The 19,753-nt window shown below is 38.9% G+C and overlaps 1 protein-coding gene across 4 annotated transcripts in view; it reads right to left on the bottom strand.

Annotated features, from left to right (window-relative positions):
- Positions 1–19,753, bottom strand: part of LOC109911177 (progesterone receptor-like) — a 292,961-nt gene that overhangs the window by 95,218 nt on the left and 177,990 nt on the right. For all 4 annotated transcript variants that reach the window (XM_048598029.1, XM_048598031.1, XM_048598030.1 and 1 more), the window contains exon 5: positions 13,748–14,050. In XM_048598029.1, coding sequence (XP_048453986.1) covers positions 13,748–14,050 — 303 coding nt within the window. The remainder of the gene's footprint in view (positions 1–13,747; positions 14,051–19,753) is intronic.

Genomic DNA, 19,753 nt, shown 5'->3' with positions numbered 1-19,753 from the left:
CTCTTGAGGTGGGTGCACAGATGTCAGAGATTTTCCAGTTTGCCGCACTTGTCTTGGAAAGAGGTGCTCCAAATAGTATGTGCCTCATTCAGGGGTGGGGGCATTGAGACAGTGCCCCCAGCAGATGCAGATCAGAGGCAGCTGCAGGGGTGAGGGAGCTCTGAAGTGGCTCAGTAAAAGACCTGTCCCAGACAGCTAAGACTTTCTCCCAGATGTGTTAAAAATTAGCTCCTCTAGCTTCCACTCCTCACATCCCTTTACTCTCCAATCCATTCTCTATGCCCCATTTGTGGCAAATAATGTTAATCCATGCCTCCATGTATCTCCAAAGGCCCATCATACCCTTTCGCCAAACATATACCACATTCAAACTCCTAGCAACTTGTAACTCATTTGCCAACCCATGCCTGCTACACTTTATTCTTACACCCTCTGAATCAACGTACCTAAGCTACACCATGGGTAGAGTTTGGGAACTGTGCTGTGACGAAATAAAATAAATGTCCATCTATATATTACAGCCTTTGCTATACATACATGTGGATATTGTTTACAAACATCTCAATTTATAAAAGCCAAAGTAGTAAATCCTTACAAATCTAATCATTTATATTCATATCCCGCAAATACAACCAATCCTTTAGTAACATTTTGGAGCTGTCAATCAAACTGTAAAGTAGCAGAGTCCATTGTGGCAGCTTGTGGAAGCATTTCAGATTATGTCAGCAAACATAGATTAAAGCTTCATGAACAGATCCTTTCCACTTACAGACACAGGCAGACTTTCCTTTCAAATTTTAAACGGTTGGCCTTTTAAAAAACTTGACAGCTTGACAGTTCCACAGACTTTATCTATCTTTTATGAACATTTACACTTACTCTAAAAAAGCCACACCTCACTTCAGCAAAGTTGTGATCTGAAACAAAAACTCAGCAGGTCTGGCAACATCTGTGAATAGAAAGCACCGTGAATGTTTTGGGTCCAGAGGTGCTTCTTCAGAAGAGGTTGTGAACAGTTTTATTTCAGTAATGAGAAGGATAGCAGATTTTCATCCCTAAAGGATATTAGAGAACTCAATGGGAATTTACAATAAACAAGAGTGGTTAAACAGTCACCATTGGGCTAATTTTTAATTCCAGTTTTTATTGAATTCAAGTTTCACCATCTGCCATGGTGGGATTAAAACCCCAGTCCCCAGAACATTAGTGTGGTGTTCTGGATTATTAGTCCAGTAACTGCTACATCGCAACTACCTTTCCACTTTTACAAAAGGCTTTGCTATATTACCAGTGTGGAACCCTTACAAAATTTGAGCCTTGAGAAGAACCTATTTTGAACAGTCAATTCTGCTATTCCATGTTCCCTGGCAGGGAGACACAACAATGATCAAGGCATTGCAGGAAATTAAATGATTTAATGTAATGTGCTTCATGCAAGTACAACTCCATCCTACAAGCAAAAGATCATGGAGTCTTCTTTAATAGAAAAGCAATTTCAACTCTGGGCCTCCTAATCTCATGAACGTAGAGATTTTGTAGGAACAAATGGTGGTACAACTAAATTAGCTTTATGCCTACGCATCTTTCAACCAACAATATCTATTGTTTTACAGGAGAAAGTTTGAAAAGAATAGTAGTTTCAATCAACTTTGCATATAGGCTTGCTTTAATTCTTAAGTAACATTCCTCCTTGTTGTTTTTGCTCCACTAATGCTCTTGCAACTCATGCTGCATGCCTCTGGGGCTGTCGCGGTAAGAAATGGCTAGGAACATTCCAAAACATTTTCACTGCATCTTGCACTGTAATCTTCTGAGACATTTATTAGTACCTCCCAAACATAGATGTGCTGGTGGTTATCATTTCTTTTTTGAATTTCTCTTAGGCTGCAGTTGTCATCTGAAAGACAACTTCCTCATCTCTAATTGTCAGACTTCTCACATAATAACAATTATTTTTTCTCAATTTCATTGCAAAGATCCTCTGAATTTTCCCTTCTGTTTTCCATTCATCTGCACATTCATCATCTTCTCTTGTGCTGCTGTGCTGGAATTATAATTTATTGTAACATTTATGATACTGATACATCATTTACAGAATGTCAAACTCCTCACCATTGTTAACCTTTCCTATCTCTTAGTCATAAGATATTTAAAACCATGGATCAGCATTAATTTGTTTTTTTTTCTGGAGTTAACTTGTCTTTTGCTTTTGTGATATTTAACCCTGGTAGGCATGGGTCTTCACTTTGAGTTTGCTACCAAAGTAAATGCTTATTATAGTACAACTGCTTTGAGTTGATATGATTGTTGTGAATGATGCATGTACCACACCTGTTTGCAAGTGTTTTAAAACTGCATCTTGTCAGCCTGACAATATTTTCTGGTATGGAATACAAAGAAAGCATAGTTTTCTTGTTAGAAACAAATTCTTAAAGTAATTTTTTAAAAGTTACGATTGGTTTCAGAATTTGAAAGATGATGCAAAGGATTTAATACAACAATTGAAAAATTTGCCTGTTTTAAAGTTAAAATACAAGATAAATGTAATGAAAATTGTAAAAATTATAAAAATGCAATAAAAAGGAGGCAAAATCAATTTTAGGTTATAGCATAAATCAGACAATATGGAATTGGCACTCTGTTTTACACTCCAGATAAATTTCTATTCCATTGAATTCAACGAGAAATTAAATTGGTGGTAGCATAAAACAGGAGACAGAGATGCATTTATATCCCATGGTGTATTAGAGTTAGGACGACAACATTACCTGGTTCAGGCAAATAGATTCTGAATAGCTTTCTCTTTTATATTTTTTGTTCATGGGAATTGGGTAATGCTGGCTATTTATTAACTATCACTTATTGCTCAGAGAAGATGTTGGTGGGCTGCGTTTTTGAATAGCTGCAGCCCATGGGGTCCATGTTTCTGTTAAGACAAGTGATCCATGATTGTGACAGAGCAACAGTGAGGGAACAATTATGTGGTTTCAAGTCAGGATGATTTTGGATGGAAATTTACAGATCGTGGTGTACCTTTCAATTGTTGCCATTGTCCCTGTAGGTGACAGAATTTGTACATTTGGAAGGTGCTTTTGAAGGAGCTATGTAAATTGCTGGTGCATTTTGTGGATGATACACACTGCTGTCACTGCACATCAGTGGTGGCTCCCTTGTTAATCAAGAGTGAACACCTTTATGGCAGAAGATGCAATGACCTCACCTCCACCACCGTGAGGCAGACAGTTCCAAAGGCTCATGAATGCCTGAGAAAAAAAAGTCGTCCTCATTCTGTCTAAAATGGGAGACCTTTTATGTTTAAAATGTGTCCCCTAGTTGTAGTCTCTACCACAACAGAAATCAGCTTAATAGCGTCCCCCTGCCAAGTGCCCCCAGGATTCTATATGTTTCAATGAGATAACCTCTCATTCTTTTAAACTTGTGCTCCGTAGATTAGGAGGCAAGTCACTCACTGCAGATTTCTGAACCTCTGATCTGCTCCTGTGAAAGCAAGTCTGTAAGCAGCTGATGTCTGATCTTTTGAGCACTGTCCCAGACTGAATGCTTGTATTATGCACTCCATTATTACATGCAATAAATCTGTTCACCTGACTTCTGTGGGTGCAAAGGAAAGATAAAATGCAGGATAAAACACATGTAGAAACATGAACAGTATGCAATGTTGCAAATTGTAGTTTGAAAAAGCAAAGCAATTGCTGGAAAGCTGGTGTTACAAGTGGATGTGTAGACATCACTCTAGGCACATTCATAACCTTTGTCCTGACCTCTCTTTCATCAGTGGGGAAATAGAAATGAGAGGAATTATATGAAAGTCCTGATTCCATCCTGTCCTCCAGCTGTTAATACAGAAATAAAAAGAGAGGTAGTGGACTATTTCTAAGAACTTCTGGTCAGAATTGGGCTTGGAATGAATGGCACCTAGGTGAGTGGAGAACTGGAGCAACAGCTGCCATAGCCAGGGATTTCTGTTCCTATCTGGTTCCTGAAACAAATTCTAAACAAATTCTAATCAGACAGGAATAGGAAATAGGTGCAGGTCCAAGAAAATTAATATATTGTGATTAGATAAAAGAAAGTTTAATTTTAAAAAGACAAGTATTGCCAGGAACAAAATGTTTAGCCAGAACAACAGAAGCCTAAGAGTGTAGCAGTTCCGACCTTTGCAGTAAAGGTTTACTTTTTCTATTGGCTGCTTTATCACGCTGTGTTTGCCTTGAGAATGGAGACAATATCAAAACAGATGAGTAACAGGATTAGAGAAAAGGCTTTTCACAGAATGGAGTAAAACTTAACATGAGCAAAGCCAAAGGCAGGGTCTAAATAACTAAAGACTAACAGTGAAATGCTGTTTTATTTGTAACTTAACAATCAGTAGCTATTGGGAGCATTAGCAATAGAAACCAACTATTAAAAGAATTCTGGAAAATAACAAGGTGAATAGATTTATTTTAATCCAAATTATCCATAAACAGTCTAAAATCATGCCACAATGTAGTATATTGGCATGGACAAACAATTGGCATATGGACAGGAAACAGCAAGTGGGGGTAAGGGGGTCTCTTTCAGCTTGGTGACCCATGACCAGTGTGGTTCCATAGGGATCAGTGCAGGGACTGCAACTGTTTACACTGTTAACACTGTTAATAACTTGGAGGAAGGAAGCGAATGTACTGTAGCTAAATTTGCAAATGACACAAAAATAGGCAGAAAGGCAGTTTGTGAGAGGGATACAAACAGTTTACAGAGAGGTATTGGTAGGTTAAATAAAGTTGGATGGGTGTAAAGTTGGAAAATGGAGTATCATGTGGGAAAATGTGAAATTGTTCACTTTGGAAGGGAGAACAAAAGAACTGAATATAATTTAACCGCGAAAAAAAATTGCAGAAAACTGCAATAAAAAAGAGATTTGAGGATTCTTGTGCAGAAAAACACAAAAAGCTAGCAGACAGGTGCAGCGGGTAATCAGGAAGGCTAATAGAATAAAAACTGAAAGAACTGTTGTAAATCAGAAACAAAAACAGAAATTGCTGGAAAATCTCAGCAAGTCTAGCCTCAATATAGAAGTTTCAGGGCAGAATTGAGAATTATCAAATAAGAGAAACAATGAAAGGGAATGAAAAGAGACTTATAGCTAATATAAAAGGGAATCCAAAAGGTTTCAAGGTATTTAATATTAAAAAGAAGATAAAATGTTGGTAAAAGGTGTGGGTCAATTATGAACCTAAATAGAGACTTGTCCATGTAAACAGAGGGGCATGGCTGTCTATTAAATGGAGACTTGTCCGTGGAGGCAGAGGAGCATGGCTGTCTATTAAATGGAGACTTTGCATTTGCCTTCACCAAGGAAGAAGGTGCCAAAGTGAAAAAAAACTTGAGTAAGAGGAATAATTAGATAAAATGACTGTACTTAAAATTGATAACTCACCAGGACTGAAGAAGACATCCACATTACTGAGGAAAAGAAAAATGGAAATTGCAGAGGCAGTAATCAAATTTTCTAATCCCTCTTTGATACAGTAGCAGTGCCAGAGGACAGGAGAATTGCAAACATTCCCATCTTATTCAAAAAGCATTGTTAGGATAAACTTAGCAATGCAGTTTAGCTTCAATGATGGGACAAAGTTAGAAATGTTGTTTCAGGAGTATTAACAGACTTTTGAGCAAATGCAGGTTAATTATGAAAAGACAGTACAGATTTGTTGAGGGCAAGTCACATATATTTTAATTTGCTGGAGTTTTCTGATGAGGTAAAAGAGAGGGTAGATATGTGTAATGCTGTGTACGAGGACATCAGAAGGTTCATACAATAGACTTAAGGGCATACTATGGATAGGACACAATTTCAGCAGGTTAATGGAATGGCCTACCCACTGGGGTTTATGTTTACTGCAGAGTAGTGGGAAATGATTCATTTATCAAAGATATATGTGGAGAAACGATATAAGGTGTACAACTCTAAAAGGGACACTGGAGCCAAAGGATTGGGGATATAAAATCAATGAAGGTGACAGGAAAGGTTGGCAAAGCAATTAATAAAGTTAATAAAGCAAATGGATTCCTTAGCTTTATGCATTGGGGCACAGAGTATAAAAAACGCTGCACAAAAAGCCAAATATCTGCTGATGCTGGAAATCAGAAACAAAATCAGAAATTGCTGGAAAAGCTCAGCGTCTGTTGAGAGAAATCAGAGTTAACGTTTCAGGTCCAGTGACCTTTCTTCAGAACTGATTGTAAGAAAAGGTTTGTACTTATGCTGAACATGGTGTGGTGGGAGCTTCTCCCAGTTTCTACTTTGTGACTGTTCCGATAATGCCCCTGAAATGTCCACCTTCATCCTCAACTAATGGTTCCCCACCACCGTGGTTGACAGGGCTCAATTGAGTTTGACCCATCTCCTGCACATCAGCCCTCAGCCCCCACTCCCTTCCCTCCCACAACACCAACAAGGTTCCCTTTGTCCTCACCTACCAATCCACCAGCATCCACATCCTGAGGATTATTAACCACCATATTCATCACCTCCAGGAGGGATGCCACCACCAGACACATGTTCCCCTCCCCTCCCTTGTTGCCTTCTGCAGGGACTGTTCCTTCCGGGACATCTTGGTCCACTGTGGACTCCGATTCGATTCCAGCCTTGGGCGACTGTCTGTGTGGAGTTTGCACATTCTGCCCCCGTGCCTGCGTGGGTTTCCTCCAGGTGCTCCGGTTTCCTCCCACAGTACTAAGATGCGCAATTTAGGTGGATTGGCTATGCTAAATTGCCCGTAGTGTTCAGGGATCTGGAAGGACTAGCCATGGGAAATCAGGTTTACAGGGATAGGGTAGGGGGATGTGCTGGGAGGGTCAGTGTGGACTCGATGGACGGAATGGCCTAGTTCCACATGTAGGGATTCTATGATGATGATTCTATGACTCCTCCTTCACTCCCAACATGTCCCCACAGCCCCACACCACCTTCCATGCAATCATATACGGTGTAAATCCTGCCCATTCACTTCCTCCATTCTCAGTATCCAAGGCCCCAGGCATAGCTTCCGGGTGAAGCAGTGATTTACCTGCATTTCACTCAATCCAGCTGACTGCATTTGCTGCTCACAATCTGGTCTCCTTTACATTGGGGAAACAAGCACAGACTGGGTGACCACTTATTGGACCACTCACATTCTGTCTGCAGAAAATATCCTGAGCTTCCAGTTGCCTGCCACTTTAACACATCACCCTATTCCCTGGCAAACATCTCTGTCTCAGCCTTGCTGCAGTGTTCCAGTGAAGCTCAGCAAAAGCTGGAAGAACAGCGCCTGATTTTCCGCGTGGGGACCCTGCAGCCCTCTGGACTCAGTATTGAGTTCAATAACTTTAGGGTCTGAACACCTTCTCTGATGCCCTTACCCTAACCCCCACGTACCAGGCCTTATTATCAGATGGGCTTCTACCACACACAACCCATTGTCAGCCACTAATAGACACATGAGCAGATATTCATTCTCCTAGACTGATCTTTACTCAGTCATTTATCTGTCCAACTGTTTTTCTCTCTTTTCGGCTCTATCTCCACTTATCATTTATTGCTCCCCCCCCTCCCCCTACCCCACCTTCTGCATAAATACCACCATTTTCCTAGCTACTGTCAGCTCTGAAGAAGTGTCACTGGATCTGAAACATTAAATCTGTTTTCTCTCCACAGACGCTGCCAGAACCTGCTGAATTTTTCCAGCAATTTCCAATTTGGCTTGGCATTATACCTCAGGGAGGATGTGATTCATGAGAATGGTTCCAAATATGAGGAGTATTTGTTATAAACACAGATTGGATAAGCTGAGTGTGTCCTCTTTGAGAAGAGAAAGTTAAAATGAGATTTGATAGATGCGTTCAATATCATCAGGGGTTCTGGAAAAAGTAGATTGGAAGAACCAGTTCCCATTTGGGAACTATCAAAAATCAAAGAACACAGAAATAAGGAGGTTAACGAAAGAATCAATGACAATATTGGGAAACACTTTTCCGCATGGCAAGTGGTTTTTGAACCTAGAATTATTTTCAGCATATTCAGCATTGGCATTCAAAAGGGAATTGGATGATTTTCTGAAACTAAGATTGCATGTCCATGCAAAGGCTGGGGGTTAGAATTCAATAAATTGTTCTTGCAAGGAACCAGTATGGGCATGATAGGCTGAATGTCCTTCTTCTGTGCTGTAACGTTTCTACAATTCTACATGGAATTCTTTGTGTTTCCTTAACCTATCAACCACCAATCCAATCTAATTTTAAGAGTTGGCACACTTTCTGCCTCAACCACCAACTTCTGAAGAAATTCTGATGTTTCAAAAAAAGAGTCATATCAGACTTGAAACATTAACTTTGTTTCTCTCTCAAGAGATGCACCAGGCAGATGCTACCAGACCGAATACTACTGAGCATTGTGCCAATCACTAACTTTGTTCCATTTTAGAATATTCATCAAGTTCTACACCATTCTAGACTTCTATTTAATTCAATAATTATAGAAGTGGTTGCAGAACCTTGTGGAATATTATCTGCCTCTTGCTGGTCTGAAAACTGCCTTTACTGTTTTCTAATTATGGATGGCATGGACAACTTGAGACAAGGGACCTGTTTCCATGCTGTATGCCTCTATGACTATCTCCAACATGGTATTTTGCCATACATTTTCCTAAATTTCATGTGCTAATGATGTCAGACCCTTCATTTCCCATTATGCTGCTTTGCTGAATTAATGCTGCACCTCAGTCCTCTAGCCAGATGCAATCATAATAAAGAATTGTATTAACTTCATGAAAATTATACACAAAAAAAATAGATTTGGCTGGATAATGAAATAAATGAAATTTTGATCTTGTATCTTGGAAAGCTTCACAAGCATGCCCTGATGAAATGCAAAACTGAAAGATATAATTGTTAGTATTGTGACCAAAGACTTAGCCAAAAATGGTAACTGAAGTAACCAGACTGAATGCATCAGACTCCGCTCTGCAAACTTTAAGGCAAGCAGATGTAATATTTTTGTACAGCTTAATCAGATAAAGGTAAACCATTCTATTTGCAGACTTGTAACTCTACCAAAGATAAAGTTTATACTTCAATAATTAAAAAGAAAGGGCAATAATACGTTTCAAAACAATTTCTCAATTCTCAGTTACCATATTTCCCTATGCCAACTTCAACCAACAGTGATAAATAAACTCATACCAAAGCAGAAATATTCATAAAATCTGGCAACATCTACTCAAAATATTATTCCGTTTTTCTCTTTCTACATATGCTGCCAGATCAAATGGATATTTCCAGATATTTATGTTTTTATTTCAGGTTGCCAGCATCTGCAGTATTTTTTGAAGCAATAGAAGTGACACGGCTATGATGATCATCCATATACCATCCACTGATTTGTCCATTGTACCAAATGAACCACATATAACATGTACAAGCAACAGAGTGTCTTAAATCCAGTTTGATACATGACACATTTGCATTGTAAAACTGGCCAGTTGAAGTGATGACAGGAACTTATCCCCTGAATGTTATTCTCCAATTTAAAGGGAAACTGATAAACCAGATTAAACCAGTTGGTTCTCTGCGTGGCAGTGAAGGCTGGAGGTATTGCAAGATATGAGGATGCAACAAGTAGTAGTCACAAATAAAACTGACTTAATAGTTTATGGTTGTATGGACATGATAATTTTAGCAAATTGTCCTGCACTATTCATATTGTTTAGTTCTACCTGAACAGCCATTCATATTTATTACAAGTGGCAAAGATGTTCCTCAAATTCTCTGGGAAACATTAAACGTGTGATTTTACATCTATTTGTGGTCGCTACAGAGCTGAATGTCAATAAATATCTAGATTTTGTAATAAAAATAGGAGTGAAGCTAACAATGCTCACAGTTATAGTAGTACAAGTCGGACACACATCACACATGCATGGTGAAATGTTGAAATTAGGGGATGCTCTTGTCCTTCAGAAGCTGCAATACATTGGTTTCTTGCTATTGAAACAAATGAGACCACAGAATCATAGATGCTATAAAGTTCACGTGCTGAAATGACAAATGTGCTTCAAATTACCAAAAAAAATTTGAGAATTTCCATTCAGTGTGAGTACATTTTTAATAACTTCACAAGTCTTAATTATTGTCAAACTACCCCTCTGGCCCTGAAAATTAACTTTAACAATTTCAGATCCTTATTCCTCAAAATGCTGAGAAATGTTTAGAGTTTTCAAAAAATAAACAAACAATGGTAGAACCTTAAAAACATCTTTATGTCTCTTTTCATTTTATTTTTCTGAATTCAATTTTTCCTACCCTCTCTTTGGATTCTGTAGATGATTTGACATTGAATTAAATATTCTAATGATACTTTCTGGTTCTCAATGCCCAATTTACATTTGGTTCCAGTCCAAAACCCATGAAATATCTGTGTGAAATTGAAAGTGTGAAAAAAGAGTTGGTCTCATTCGTTTTCAACTAAAAGAAAAGGCCTCACTCTCTCAAACTGAAATACGGAGAAATATCTTCACTCAGAGGTTTGTGGATATTTTTTGAAATAATATGGTTTTGGAAACTCAGTTTTTGAATATATTTAAGACTCAGACTGATACAATTTCAGGCTTTAGGCAACAAGGGAATTAAAGGATAGGTGCTATAAAAAGCAGAAAGTGCTGGAGAAACTCTGCAGGTCTGGCAGCATTGACAGAGAGAAAAACAGTTAATGTTTGGAGTCCAATGTGACTCTTCTTCAGAACCCCAAATCGAGCTTGATGCTGGAGGTGCCTCCGATCAGATTGGATGTGCAGTGGTTGGGCATTCTACTGCTTTCTTGCCTCTGTCCCAGTTAAATCAAATATTAAATTGGAGGAAAAAATAAGCATAACAAGAGATAAAGAAATGGCAGGACTGTCTGACCTGAAGATGGACGAATCACTCAGACGAGATGAATTGCATCCTGGGCTGTTAAAGGAAAACAGGAAGGGAATAGCAGATGCTCTGAAATTTATTTTCCAATTCTTACTAGGTACAAGTGAGGTATCAGAGAACTGAATGTCTGCCAACAGCGTAATATTTTCAATCACTGTTCAGACACGTCATGACACATATCTGGGTAGTTGGGTCTTGAACCTGGACCTTGTGGCTCAGAGGTAGGAATACTACCACTGCACCACTTCTGCAAACATTGTGTCAGTATTCAAAAAGGGTGCAAGGTATAAGTGAAATAATATAGACCAGTCTGTTTGATGTCCATGATAGGCAAAGTACTGGAATCAATTTTGAGAGACTTGGAGAGACACAGATTAATCAGGGATAATCAGTACGGTTTTGTTAAGGGAGGGTCATATCTTAAAACCTTCATTGAATTTTCTGAGATGGTAATGAGGAGGATTGATGAGGATCATGAGAAACCATAGAGTGCATGTCCTTACATCCCTGAAGGTGCCAGAACAGGCCAATAACGAGGTAAAGAAGGCATATGAGAAGCTTTCCTTCAGTGAATGAGGAACTGAATACAGTTACTAGGAGGTAATGCTGGAGCTTTATAGGATACTGATTAGGCCACAGTTGGAGATTAATATACGTTTTTGATCACATTACAGGATGACCATTATTGCTCTAGACAGTGTACAGTGGAGATTTGTCAGGGTTAAAAATTGCACCTGTAAGGAAAGATTGCATGGACTAGGATTGTTTTTGTTAGAAAAGAAGATGGTGAGAAGTGACTGAATTGGTGTGTGCAACATAATGAAGAGCTTAGATGCTCAACTTACTTAAAAGGAAACTGGATCAGCCCTTGAAGAACTGTAACCTGAAGAGCTGCAGACCAGACTCCTGAAAGTGGGGTTAGAATTGGGGGGTTGGGGGAGAGGGTTAGTTTATTCAGCTAACAATGGCTGTATGACCTCTTTCTGAGCTGAAACCTTTCTGTAGTTTTACAGTTCTAAGTCTGGGACAAGGAAGTTCCTGGATGGCCTTCCCACCCTATTGCAACTAAAGATCTCATCTCATCAATGGGGCATTATGCAATTACTGTGAGGGAAACCCAGGGAGAAAATCCTGTTGCCATGTTTGTGGGCTTCCAAAGAAGATCCTTTGTTTTCAAATGTTCAGTCCTTGATGAATAAATACAAGATTAGGGCCTGCTGAGACCCAATCCCTGTTATTGCTGCCGACCCATCTATCCCCACTCCCATGGCTCCCACTCTGTGAAGGTCCATTCCACTATCACTCGCCTATTGTCAGATCTCTCAGTGACCCTGGATTAGTTTGGATAAACATATGGATGATAATGGAATAGTTTAGGTTAGATGGGCTTCAGATTGGTTTCACAGGTCAGCGCAACATCGAGGGCCGAAGGGCCTGTACTGCGCTGTAATGTTCTATGTTCTATGTTCTAAGTTTGTATTGTTCACAGCAGCTACTCCCTCCTCACTGGCGCTGCTGAACAATGCAAAGTTGACAATCTTTGATTGTTCAGCAGCTCTTGAAGTTGGGGTTTGTTGAGGGTGGGGGTGATTTCTGCTATCCTTGATCATGGGGAGTGCCAGCTGGTGCATTGTTAAGTGCCTAATTGGCAGTTAATTAAAGATATTTTTGCAAAAGGACTCAACGTGGGATTCTTGCCAGCTCTCCAACCACTGAACATGATTCCCATTGCCTCTGGTAAATAATGCCCCAATTGCTTATTTTCATTCCCATGTTCCCTGTGAGTGGGGCTCCTCAATGCAATCATTAGATCTTCTCCAAAAGAAACATGATAAAATTACATTCCAAATTCTTCTTTCTCTGAATAGTTTAACTGTCCTATATCACTGCATTAGCTGTACAATTTACAAGTTGTTACACAGTAATCACAGATTTTTAAAGCCTGATAAACTTAGTCAGGGTATTGTGAAAGTTTTGAATTTGATATTGTTCATGACATTCTGCTGGTAATCGCAACGCAAATGTGATTACCATTAATCTCCAAAGAAAATTTTGGTCAGTGGTTTTTGATTTTATGAGGGCTTGAAGTTCTTCGATTTTGTCCCCTATTTCTTTGGGTCACATTTCATTTGTTGAAATAGGAGAGGAAGCCAGGAAGTTTTTTTTCAGAACGTCCACAGGGGTTGATCTCAGCCAGGTATCACACTACAGCCCAGCGCTGACATGATCAATATTTCTTCCATCCTTGCGGTAGGTCTCCTGGCTTTCATCAAATAAGGCTCACAGCTGTAAGGGTTTAAGCTGCTCCATGATGATTTGGGGGGATCAAAACAGGCCTTAGTCTCTCTCCACCTCTATTTCCTTGATAGGGTACATTGTTACTAAGCTACTAAGTTGTGAACAAATCTGTTTTCACATAAAGGATAGAAACACATTTGCAATGAATATAGGAAGAGTGATGTTAACTTTTGCTCAGGCAAATGGTGCAGTGAGTTGAATTACACTCATAGGAAACTGAAATATTGCTTTGTCGCTCTGCTCAAGTTAATGATTGAAATGCATGTTTAAAATCTAGTACAGACAGCTGGTATTTTGCATCTAGCCATACTTTACCTAGAAGTAATTGATGATGACAATGGACTCCCCAGAGTGTTCCACCATTTAGCAATTAAACCCATTAACTCGATGACCAAAACATCACCATAAAGGAAACAACAAAGATACATGGTGTAGTGTGCACTATGTTGTCTAACGATTGGAATTTTATCACTTAAACTCATACAGTTACCTGGTACAGATTTGGCCCACTTAACAACAGATACAAGTTGTCTCTCGCATAGCCTGTTCAGGCTGGTTAGCAGATAGTTAGTTGAGTCAGGTTGACTGTTATCATAGCCTGCATAAACAACTTCTGGTTCAATTATCTGTAAAATGGAAACGAGTGTCGGCGTGAACTGGACCGCTCGAGCTGAATGTAATGAGACCTTTGGTACTGCAACTGCATTGACACTTGATAGTGTCATTTCGGACTGCAGAGAAGATGGGCTGTTTCCGATGTTCTTTAGTTTACTGAATTTTCTTAGCTTTCGGGCTGAAAAACAAAAGATAATTGGCAGTTCAACAATTGAAGTTCCAACAGAATATCCATTACTGTTCAATTTACAGAGTTATACTGCCCAATTATCCAAACCAATCTCTACATTAGTTGGATTCTGTTTGATCTCACTTTTCTCAGTTGCCTCAGTTTCCAAATTCAGTTCCTTTGATAAATGAATAAGCCATTGTCTCTAAAACATAATGGTAAATCACATTTCATACGAGTGTTATGAAGCGGAATAAAATGTGATGTTGCCAGGCATCAGCACTTCAACTCTGATGAGGCAAAAGTCATGTGAGACTATGTGGCAAGATCAAAGGCATTTACATTACAAGGATCGAATAAGCTTTATCTATCTTAAAGAGGAAGAAACTGTGGGGAAGTGCTTTCAGTTTAAAATACGTTTCCTAGCTAAGCAATGCTTAAAAAAGAAAATTTAAATATTCTTACCTCTTAGGAGAAGTCCTTATTTTCATTTCAATTTTTCAGACCCTGATTCGGGGTCTCCCTTCTCTGCAGGGAGCCACTCTGAAGATGTCAGCTATGAGAGTGACAGTGACTGCCTTCATAGAGAACCCTGTACTATTAGCATCCAGACTAATCTTGATGCTAGTTGGGAAGCAGAGGAGCTGAGAAAAGTCAGTGACAGCTGGGTAAATAGGTATACTCAGTTGTTATTGACTTCTTCAGGCTCCAGATTCTCAATAACTGCCTGAAAAATTCCCATGGTTACAAAAACTTTGTAATGTAAATTTGATAAAAATAACAAAGGGGGAAGTACGTTAGCTGACGAGCGCAGGAAGTCAGCAGAGGGGATAAAAATGCTCTAAAAGATGCCGTAATGGAGAAAAACCCTCTGATGCCTGGCAATATTATCTCTCAAACTTAATTGCAAGTAACATATAGTTTCTATGTATGTCATCCAGTTTTGCCAATTTGGCAAACATTTTCACATAAAGACAACAATGATTTCTAAAGATTAATTTTTCAAGTTGTCATCGAGGCACCAATCTCTGTGTGCCAAAATATGATTTGGTCAATTCCACCTGACTTTGCGCACCAATATGTTGGCTCCATTTATCGTCTAACATAAAGAAGATTTTATACCGAAATCAACTTAGTTTTGTAATCACAATAATTTCACATTTTGTCACTTATCGTGCGCACCAGGAGCTTAGGCTCATTTCCCAATGCATGTAATAATGGAAAAAATCATGGGTATAACTTTGCGCTGTCTTTCTTTACAAGACCAAAAAAAGTACCTATTTTTAATTAAGTTTAGTTGTTGTAAAATAATAACATGGACTTTTTACAACTGTTTTGTTTAGAATAATTTATTAGTCCAGGGACCAACATCAATTCTGGTTTAAAAAAAAACTGGCAATAAAAGCCTCTCTTGCAATCACTGTACCAAAATTTGAGCAAAGCACACAAAATTCTGGAAAAAAGAAAGCAGGTGAAAACTGCTGACATTAGTGGCAAAGATAAATTTCAGCCAATTGCAATATGTCAACATTAAAGATCTTTTTGCGCTTCTGAAGCAGATGAAAAGCCACTTGACTCATACAAAGTTTGTAAAGCTGCTGCTGAGCACACCACTGCAGGTTAAAAATGGCTGTAGCGCAAAGCGAGTTTTAATGAAGAGAGTCTGCAAGTGCAGGTAGGCACCATCATGAAGTGACGCAACCACATTGTTTCATGGGGGAAGCCAAAACCCCCAGCTTGTAAAGTAGACACAAAGCATTGCAGTTTTTCAGCACTGTCTTCACGACTCAGAGGACGACCTGGCAGGAGGTCTGGAAGAAGGTGGACAAAGTTAAGGCATGAATATTGTTGTAAAGTAGGAGTACAAGACATATCTGAACATGAAGGAAAGTTGTAGTTGTACAAGATTATGCAAAATGCTTCACTGACACCAGGTATTAGCAAGTATATAGCAAATAAGATATTAGAAGAGAAAGGAAAAGCAGAGGCATGCAAATTACATTACTTCATGCTGGGAAAGTAATTGTATTGTAGGAAGAATATCTTCTGAGTCAAATTATTGCTTCTCAATCCCTACATTCAAAAGCAAACCTTTCACGAGTAAAAGGACAACAAATGGTGGAACTCAGGACTGTAGGTAAAAAGGTAGGCAGATCCTTTGGGACGGTTGGTAGGACCATGATACACTCTCGTTCCTACAAGTCATTTTAAGGGTGACCAAATTTTCATGTCATGCTTCAGCCAAAAATTTGTGAAATCATTTACTCACTTAACTTTCAAATGTTTGTTGCCATTTGGAGTGCAATATGAATGGCAGTGGTACATTCCAAGATGTTTTTGTGTGTATTTTGTGCTAAGCCAGCAAAATCTAATCATTTATCTGAAGGCCCTGCCCTAACCCAAATCTTTAACCCAAGCTCTGCCTCTGTTGAAGATCAGTTAATTCCAGCTAAGACTCATGGGAGCTGTACAATTGACTTCACTCTACACATATACCTGGGCCATGGAGTGAAAAACTGTTAATCTGAATTGACTCCAAATTAATTTCCAGTCTTTTGGAAAGAAATGCATGTGAATATTGTGAAAGGGCAGACTGGGTCTAATTGAAGACACCACTGGTTGAATAGTTTGCGATACTCATTGTCCAGGTTGCACAGGTTTAAGAACCTGTGGAACCCTAACTCAGCAAGGTTGTAATGTTATAAGAGAAATGAGTACCATTAAAACACTGCTGTCCTGAGGACAATAAAAGATCTTTCACAGAAACCTGTGTGAATCTTTTAAAAACTGCAGAAGGTAAGGATCTACCTTTTGTATGGATGTGTTCCCAATGGACTGATATAAAGATTCCTATTTTGTGGTGACCAGGGACCCTGAAAAATGGAGTTGCGAAACATGATAGCACTTTAGTGTAATCTATCTCTAGATGACTGTTTCGGGTAGGAATAAAGGTATGCATGAGTCAAAATGAACAGGATCATTCACAGTTTTCTAGTAAACATTTCAGTTGTAATATGCTTCCTCCATAAAATCCTCCCAGATGTATCAACATTTTATATTGAAATAGAGTTTGAGAGAAATAACTGACGTGCGCAGATATAAGATGGCATGATGGAACAACTGCTAAAGAAGTCAATGAGAAAATGGTCGAATAGACCCATTAAAAAGTGGACTCATTTGGAAAACATTGGAAGAAAACCAAGCTTGGAATTAAAAAACAAAGTTTCTCATTAACTGAATCAAGTGATTCATAGAGAATTAGCATGTATTCTGTACAAGTACAAAATTGTATGAGATTTAAGTAATGGCTCAATGAGTAAGTGCACCACATGGTTCCAAGTTTGATCCTTGCTCTGTGTGAATTAGTGTGTGCAGTGGTAAGACAGTGCTTAGTGCATAGAGATGGCAGAGTGTCAAATGCTTGGTTTAGTCCCAGGCACAATTAATTGCAGGGACAAAAACCTGAAAGACCCAGTGGGTAAGTTATTTAGTTTAATTTTGTCTGCTCTGTTCTTATAATTCTGAACTCGCATTGTATGAATCAGGAGATAATCATTGTATATTACAAAATTCAAGGCATGGTCAATTCTTAGCATATAAATAAATAAAGCTCATGTTTCTGGCTGGTCAATTCTAGCTCTACTTCTTAATTGAAGTTTTGGTTAATCTAACTTCACTTTGTAAGGTATATTCAGATATGCACTAAACTAACAAAGGGTAGGTTCATGGCAATTAACTGGATGCCTAGCTCTTTTCCAGATGTTTCTATTCAACAGGAAGCTAAACACTATGAGGACATTCAAATTGATTTGGAACATCAGTTGTTTCTGGAAGATGTGTATCAGCAGGTTCTTTCTGGTTAAAGACATATCAAGTGGGTCAGCTTTAAAGTGAGGAAGCAGTACATTACATCATATTAGTTTAATGTTCAAGGTCCAGTACCTGGAGAAGGTGGGGTCAACCTGTTGGATTCTACTGATTCATAAGATCCCTTGTCATTTACTACAATTCTTGTCATCTGCTTTAGGGGATGGAACATTGAAATTAGACCAATTCACTCATTCTGTAGCCAAATTGGACACAACAGTGCAGAAAAAGCTATTGATATCTGGTCATTACAACATCTCCTAAGCTTGTACAGTTTGCAGACTACAGAGGGACCTTATCTAAAAAAAATTAAATCTCCAAGACAGAACGAACATCTAATAACACTAAAGAATACTTACCGAGAGAAACATGTATCCCTGGTGAGGGTGAGGAACTTGCCAATAGCACATTAAGGTGAACTATTCAGCAAAGCAAGATTCACACTGAATCCCTCTTATATGCAGCATTTGTAGAGAGACTCAATAAGGCTTCTGCAAATGAATTTCAAAACTCTTGATCATAATTTAACCATGACACTAGTTACTGGAAAGTCTGGTTCCCAAGATCATAAACAAAGGAAACTTAGTTTTGGGAGAGGATTATTTAAATAGATTTGTGACACACGAGGAAGTAATGGATTAAAGCAGTAAGCTGCAGTAAATATTGATAATAATGTCGATTTGGGTCATCAATTCAGAGCTACTTAAAAATGTTGCACTAGCAAACTTGTTAAAGTATAAAAAAATCATAACACAGCACTTTATAAGTCAACTAATCTCCAGCACAGAAGGATAAAATCCAGCCCATTATCTCTGATCTGGTACTAACTCTATATTGGAAATATTTATTGTAATTCTATTCTTTATCTCCCTCATTCATCAATATTTACTCTCAGTGAAAATAGCATGGAGGCACATAGGGATTCATCATTGTTGCACATTCTAAATGAGATATTGGAGACAGACAAATTTTGAGGCAAAGTCTCTAGATTTCAATCATCTCATATGTGCCCCAGTTGAAAATATTACAGCTAACAAATTTTGATGTTCAAGAGCTGGGGCTAATTACGAGTCTAATGCTTGCTTTAGGACACCGCCCAAACTGTTTGCCATCTCCAGGTCCATTTGGAAGGAAAGTTATTCCCAATTGGACCTACTTCTAGAAAGGCTTGGTTAATATCTTGAAATAATCTCCCCAATTTTAACTGAGACTGGAAGGAAAGAAGGCACTGCAGCTGGTCCAAGCCAGCTGAGGGTCTCATCATCGTCCAGTTTCTCAACTTTAAAGGTGATTGACTGGGCTTTCCAAACTTAGGGCTCATCACTTGGCAAGATCTACAGAGATGATTGATGAAGCTGTTGCTCAACACCAGCTGCCGGGAAGGTAAGTTTTCCCTCTTAAAGGGCTTACCTCGAGCGTCAACGGCCTTCATTTTTCAGCAGCAGCGGGAGAGGCGACAGCGAGGACCAGGGGGCTGCCGGGAATATATTTGGGCAGCGGCTGAACCGGAGACACTAAACGTGCAGTGTCTCCCACCCGCCCTCCTCCTCTAACCAAAAAAAAAGGACTCTGTGGTGTGTTGGTAAGTAAGGATTTTATACTTTTTCTTTTTCTTCTGTATTGTGTAATTGGTTAAAAATTTACATTTTTTTATTTATCTGTTAATTGGTTATTTGAAAGGACCATAGCAGAGAAGTATTAGAAAGTATTTAACTCATAAATTGATATAAAGTAATAAAGTTATTAACTAAGTAGAGATTGCTGGGCAGGTGATGTGCTGTAGCTGTATGATGTGGGAGCTGGCTGATCCCATTGTGAACGGCAGTGACCACATCCGCAGCAAGT

The sequence above is a fragment of the Rhincodon typus genome, chromosome 6, assembly GCF_021869965.1.
Source record: "Rhincodon typus isolate 14 chromosome 6, sRhiTyp1.1, whole genome shotgun sequence".
NCBI classification, from domain to species: Eukaryota; Metazoa; Chordata; class Chondrichthyes; order Orectolobiformes; family Rhincodontidae; genus Rhincodon; species Rhincodon typus.
This window is presented reverse-complemented; position numbering and strand designations above follow the sequence as displayed.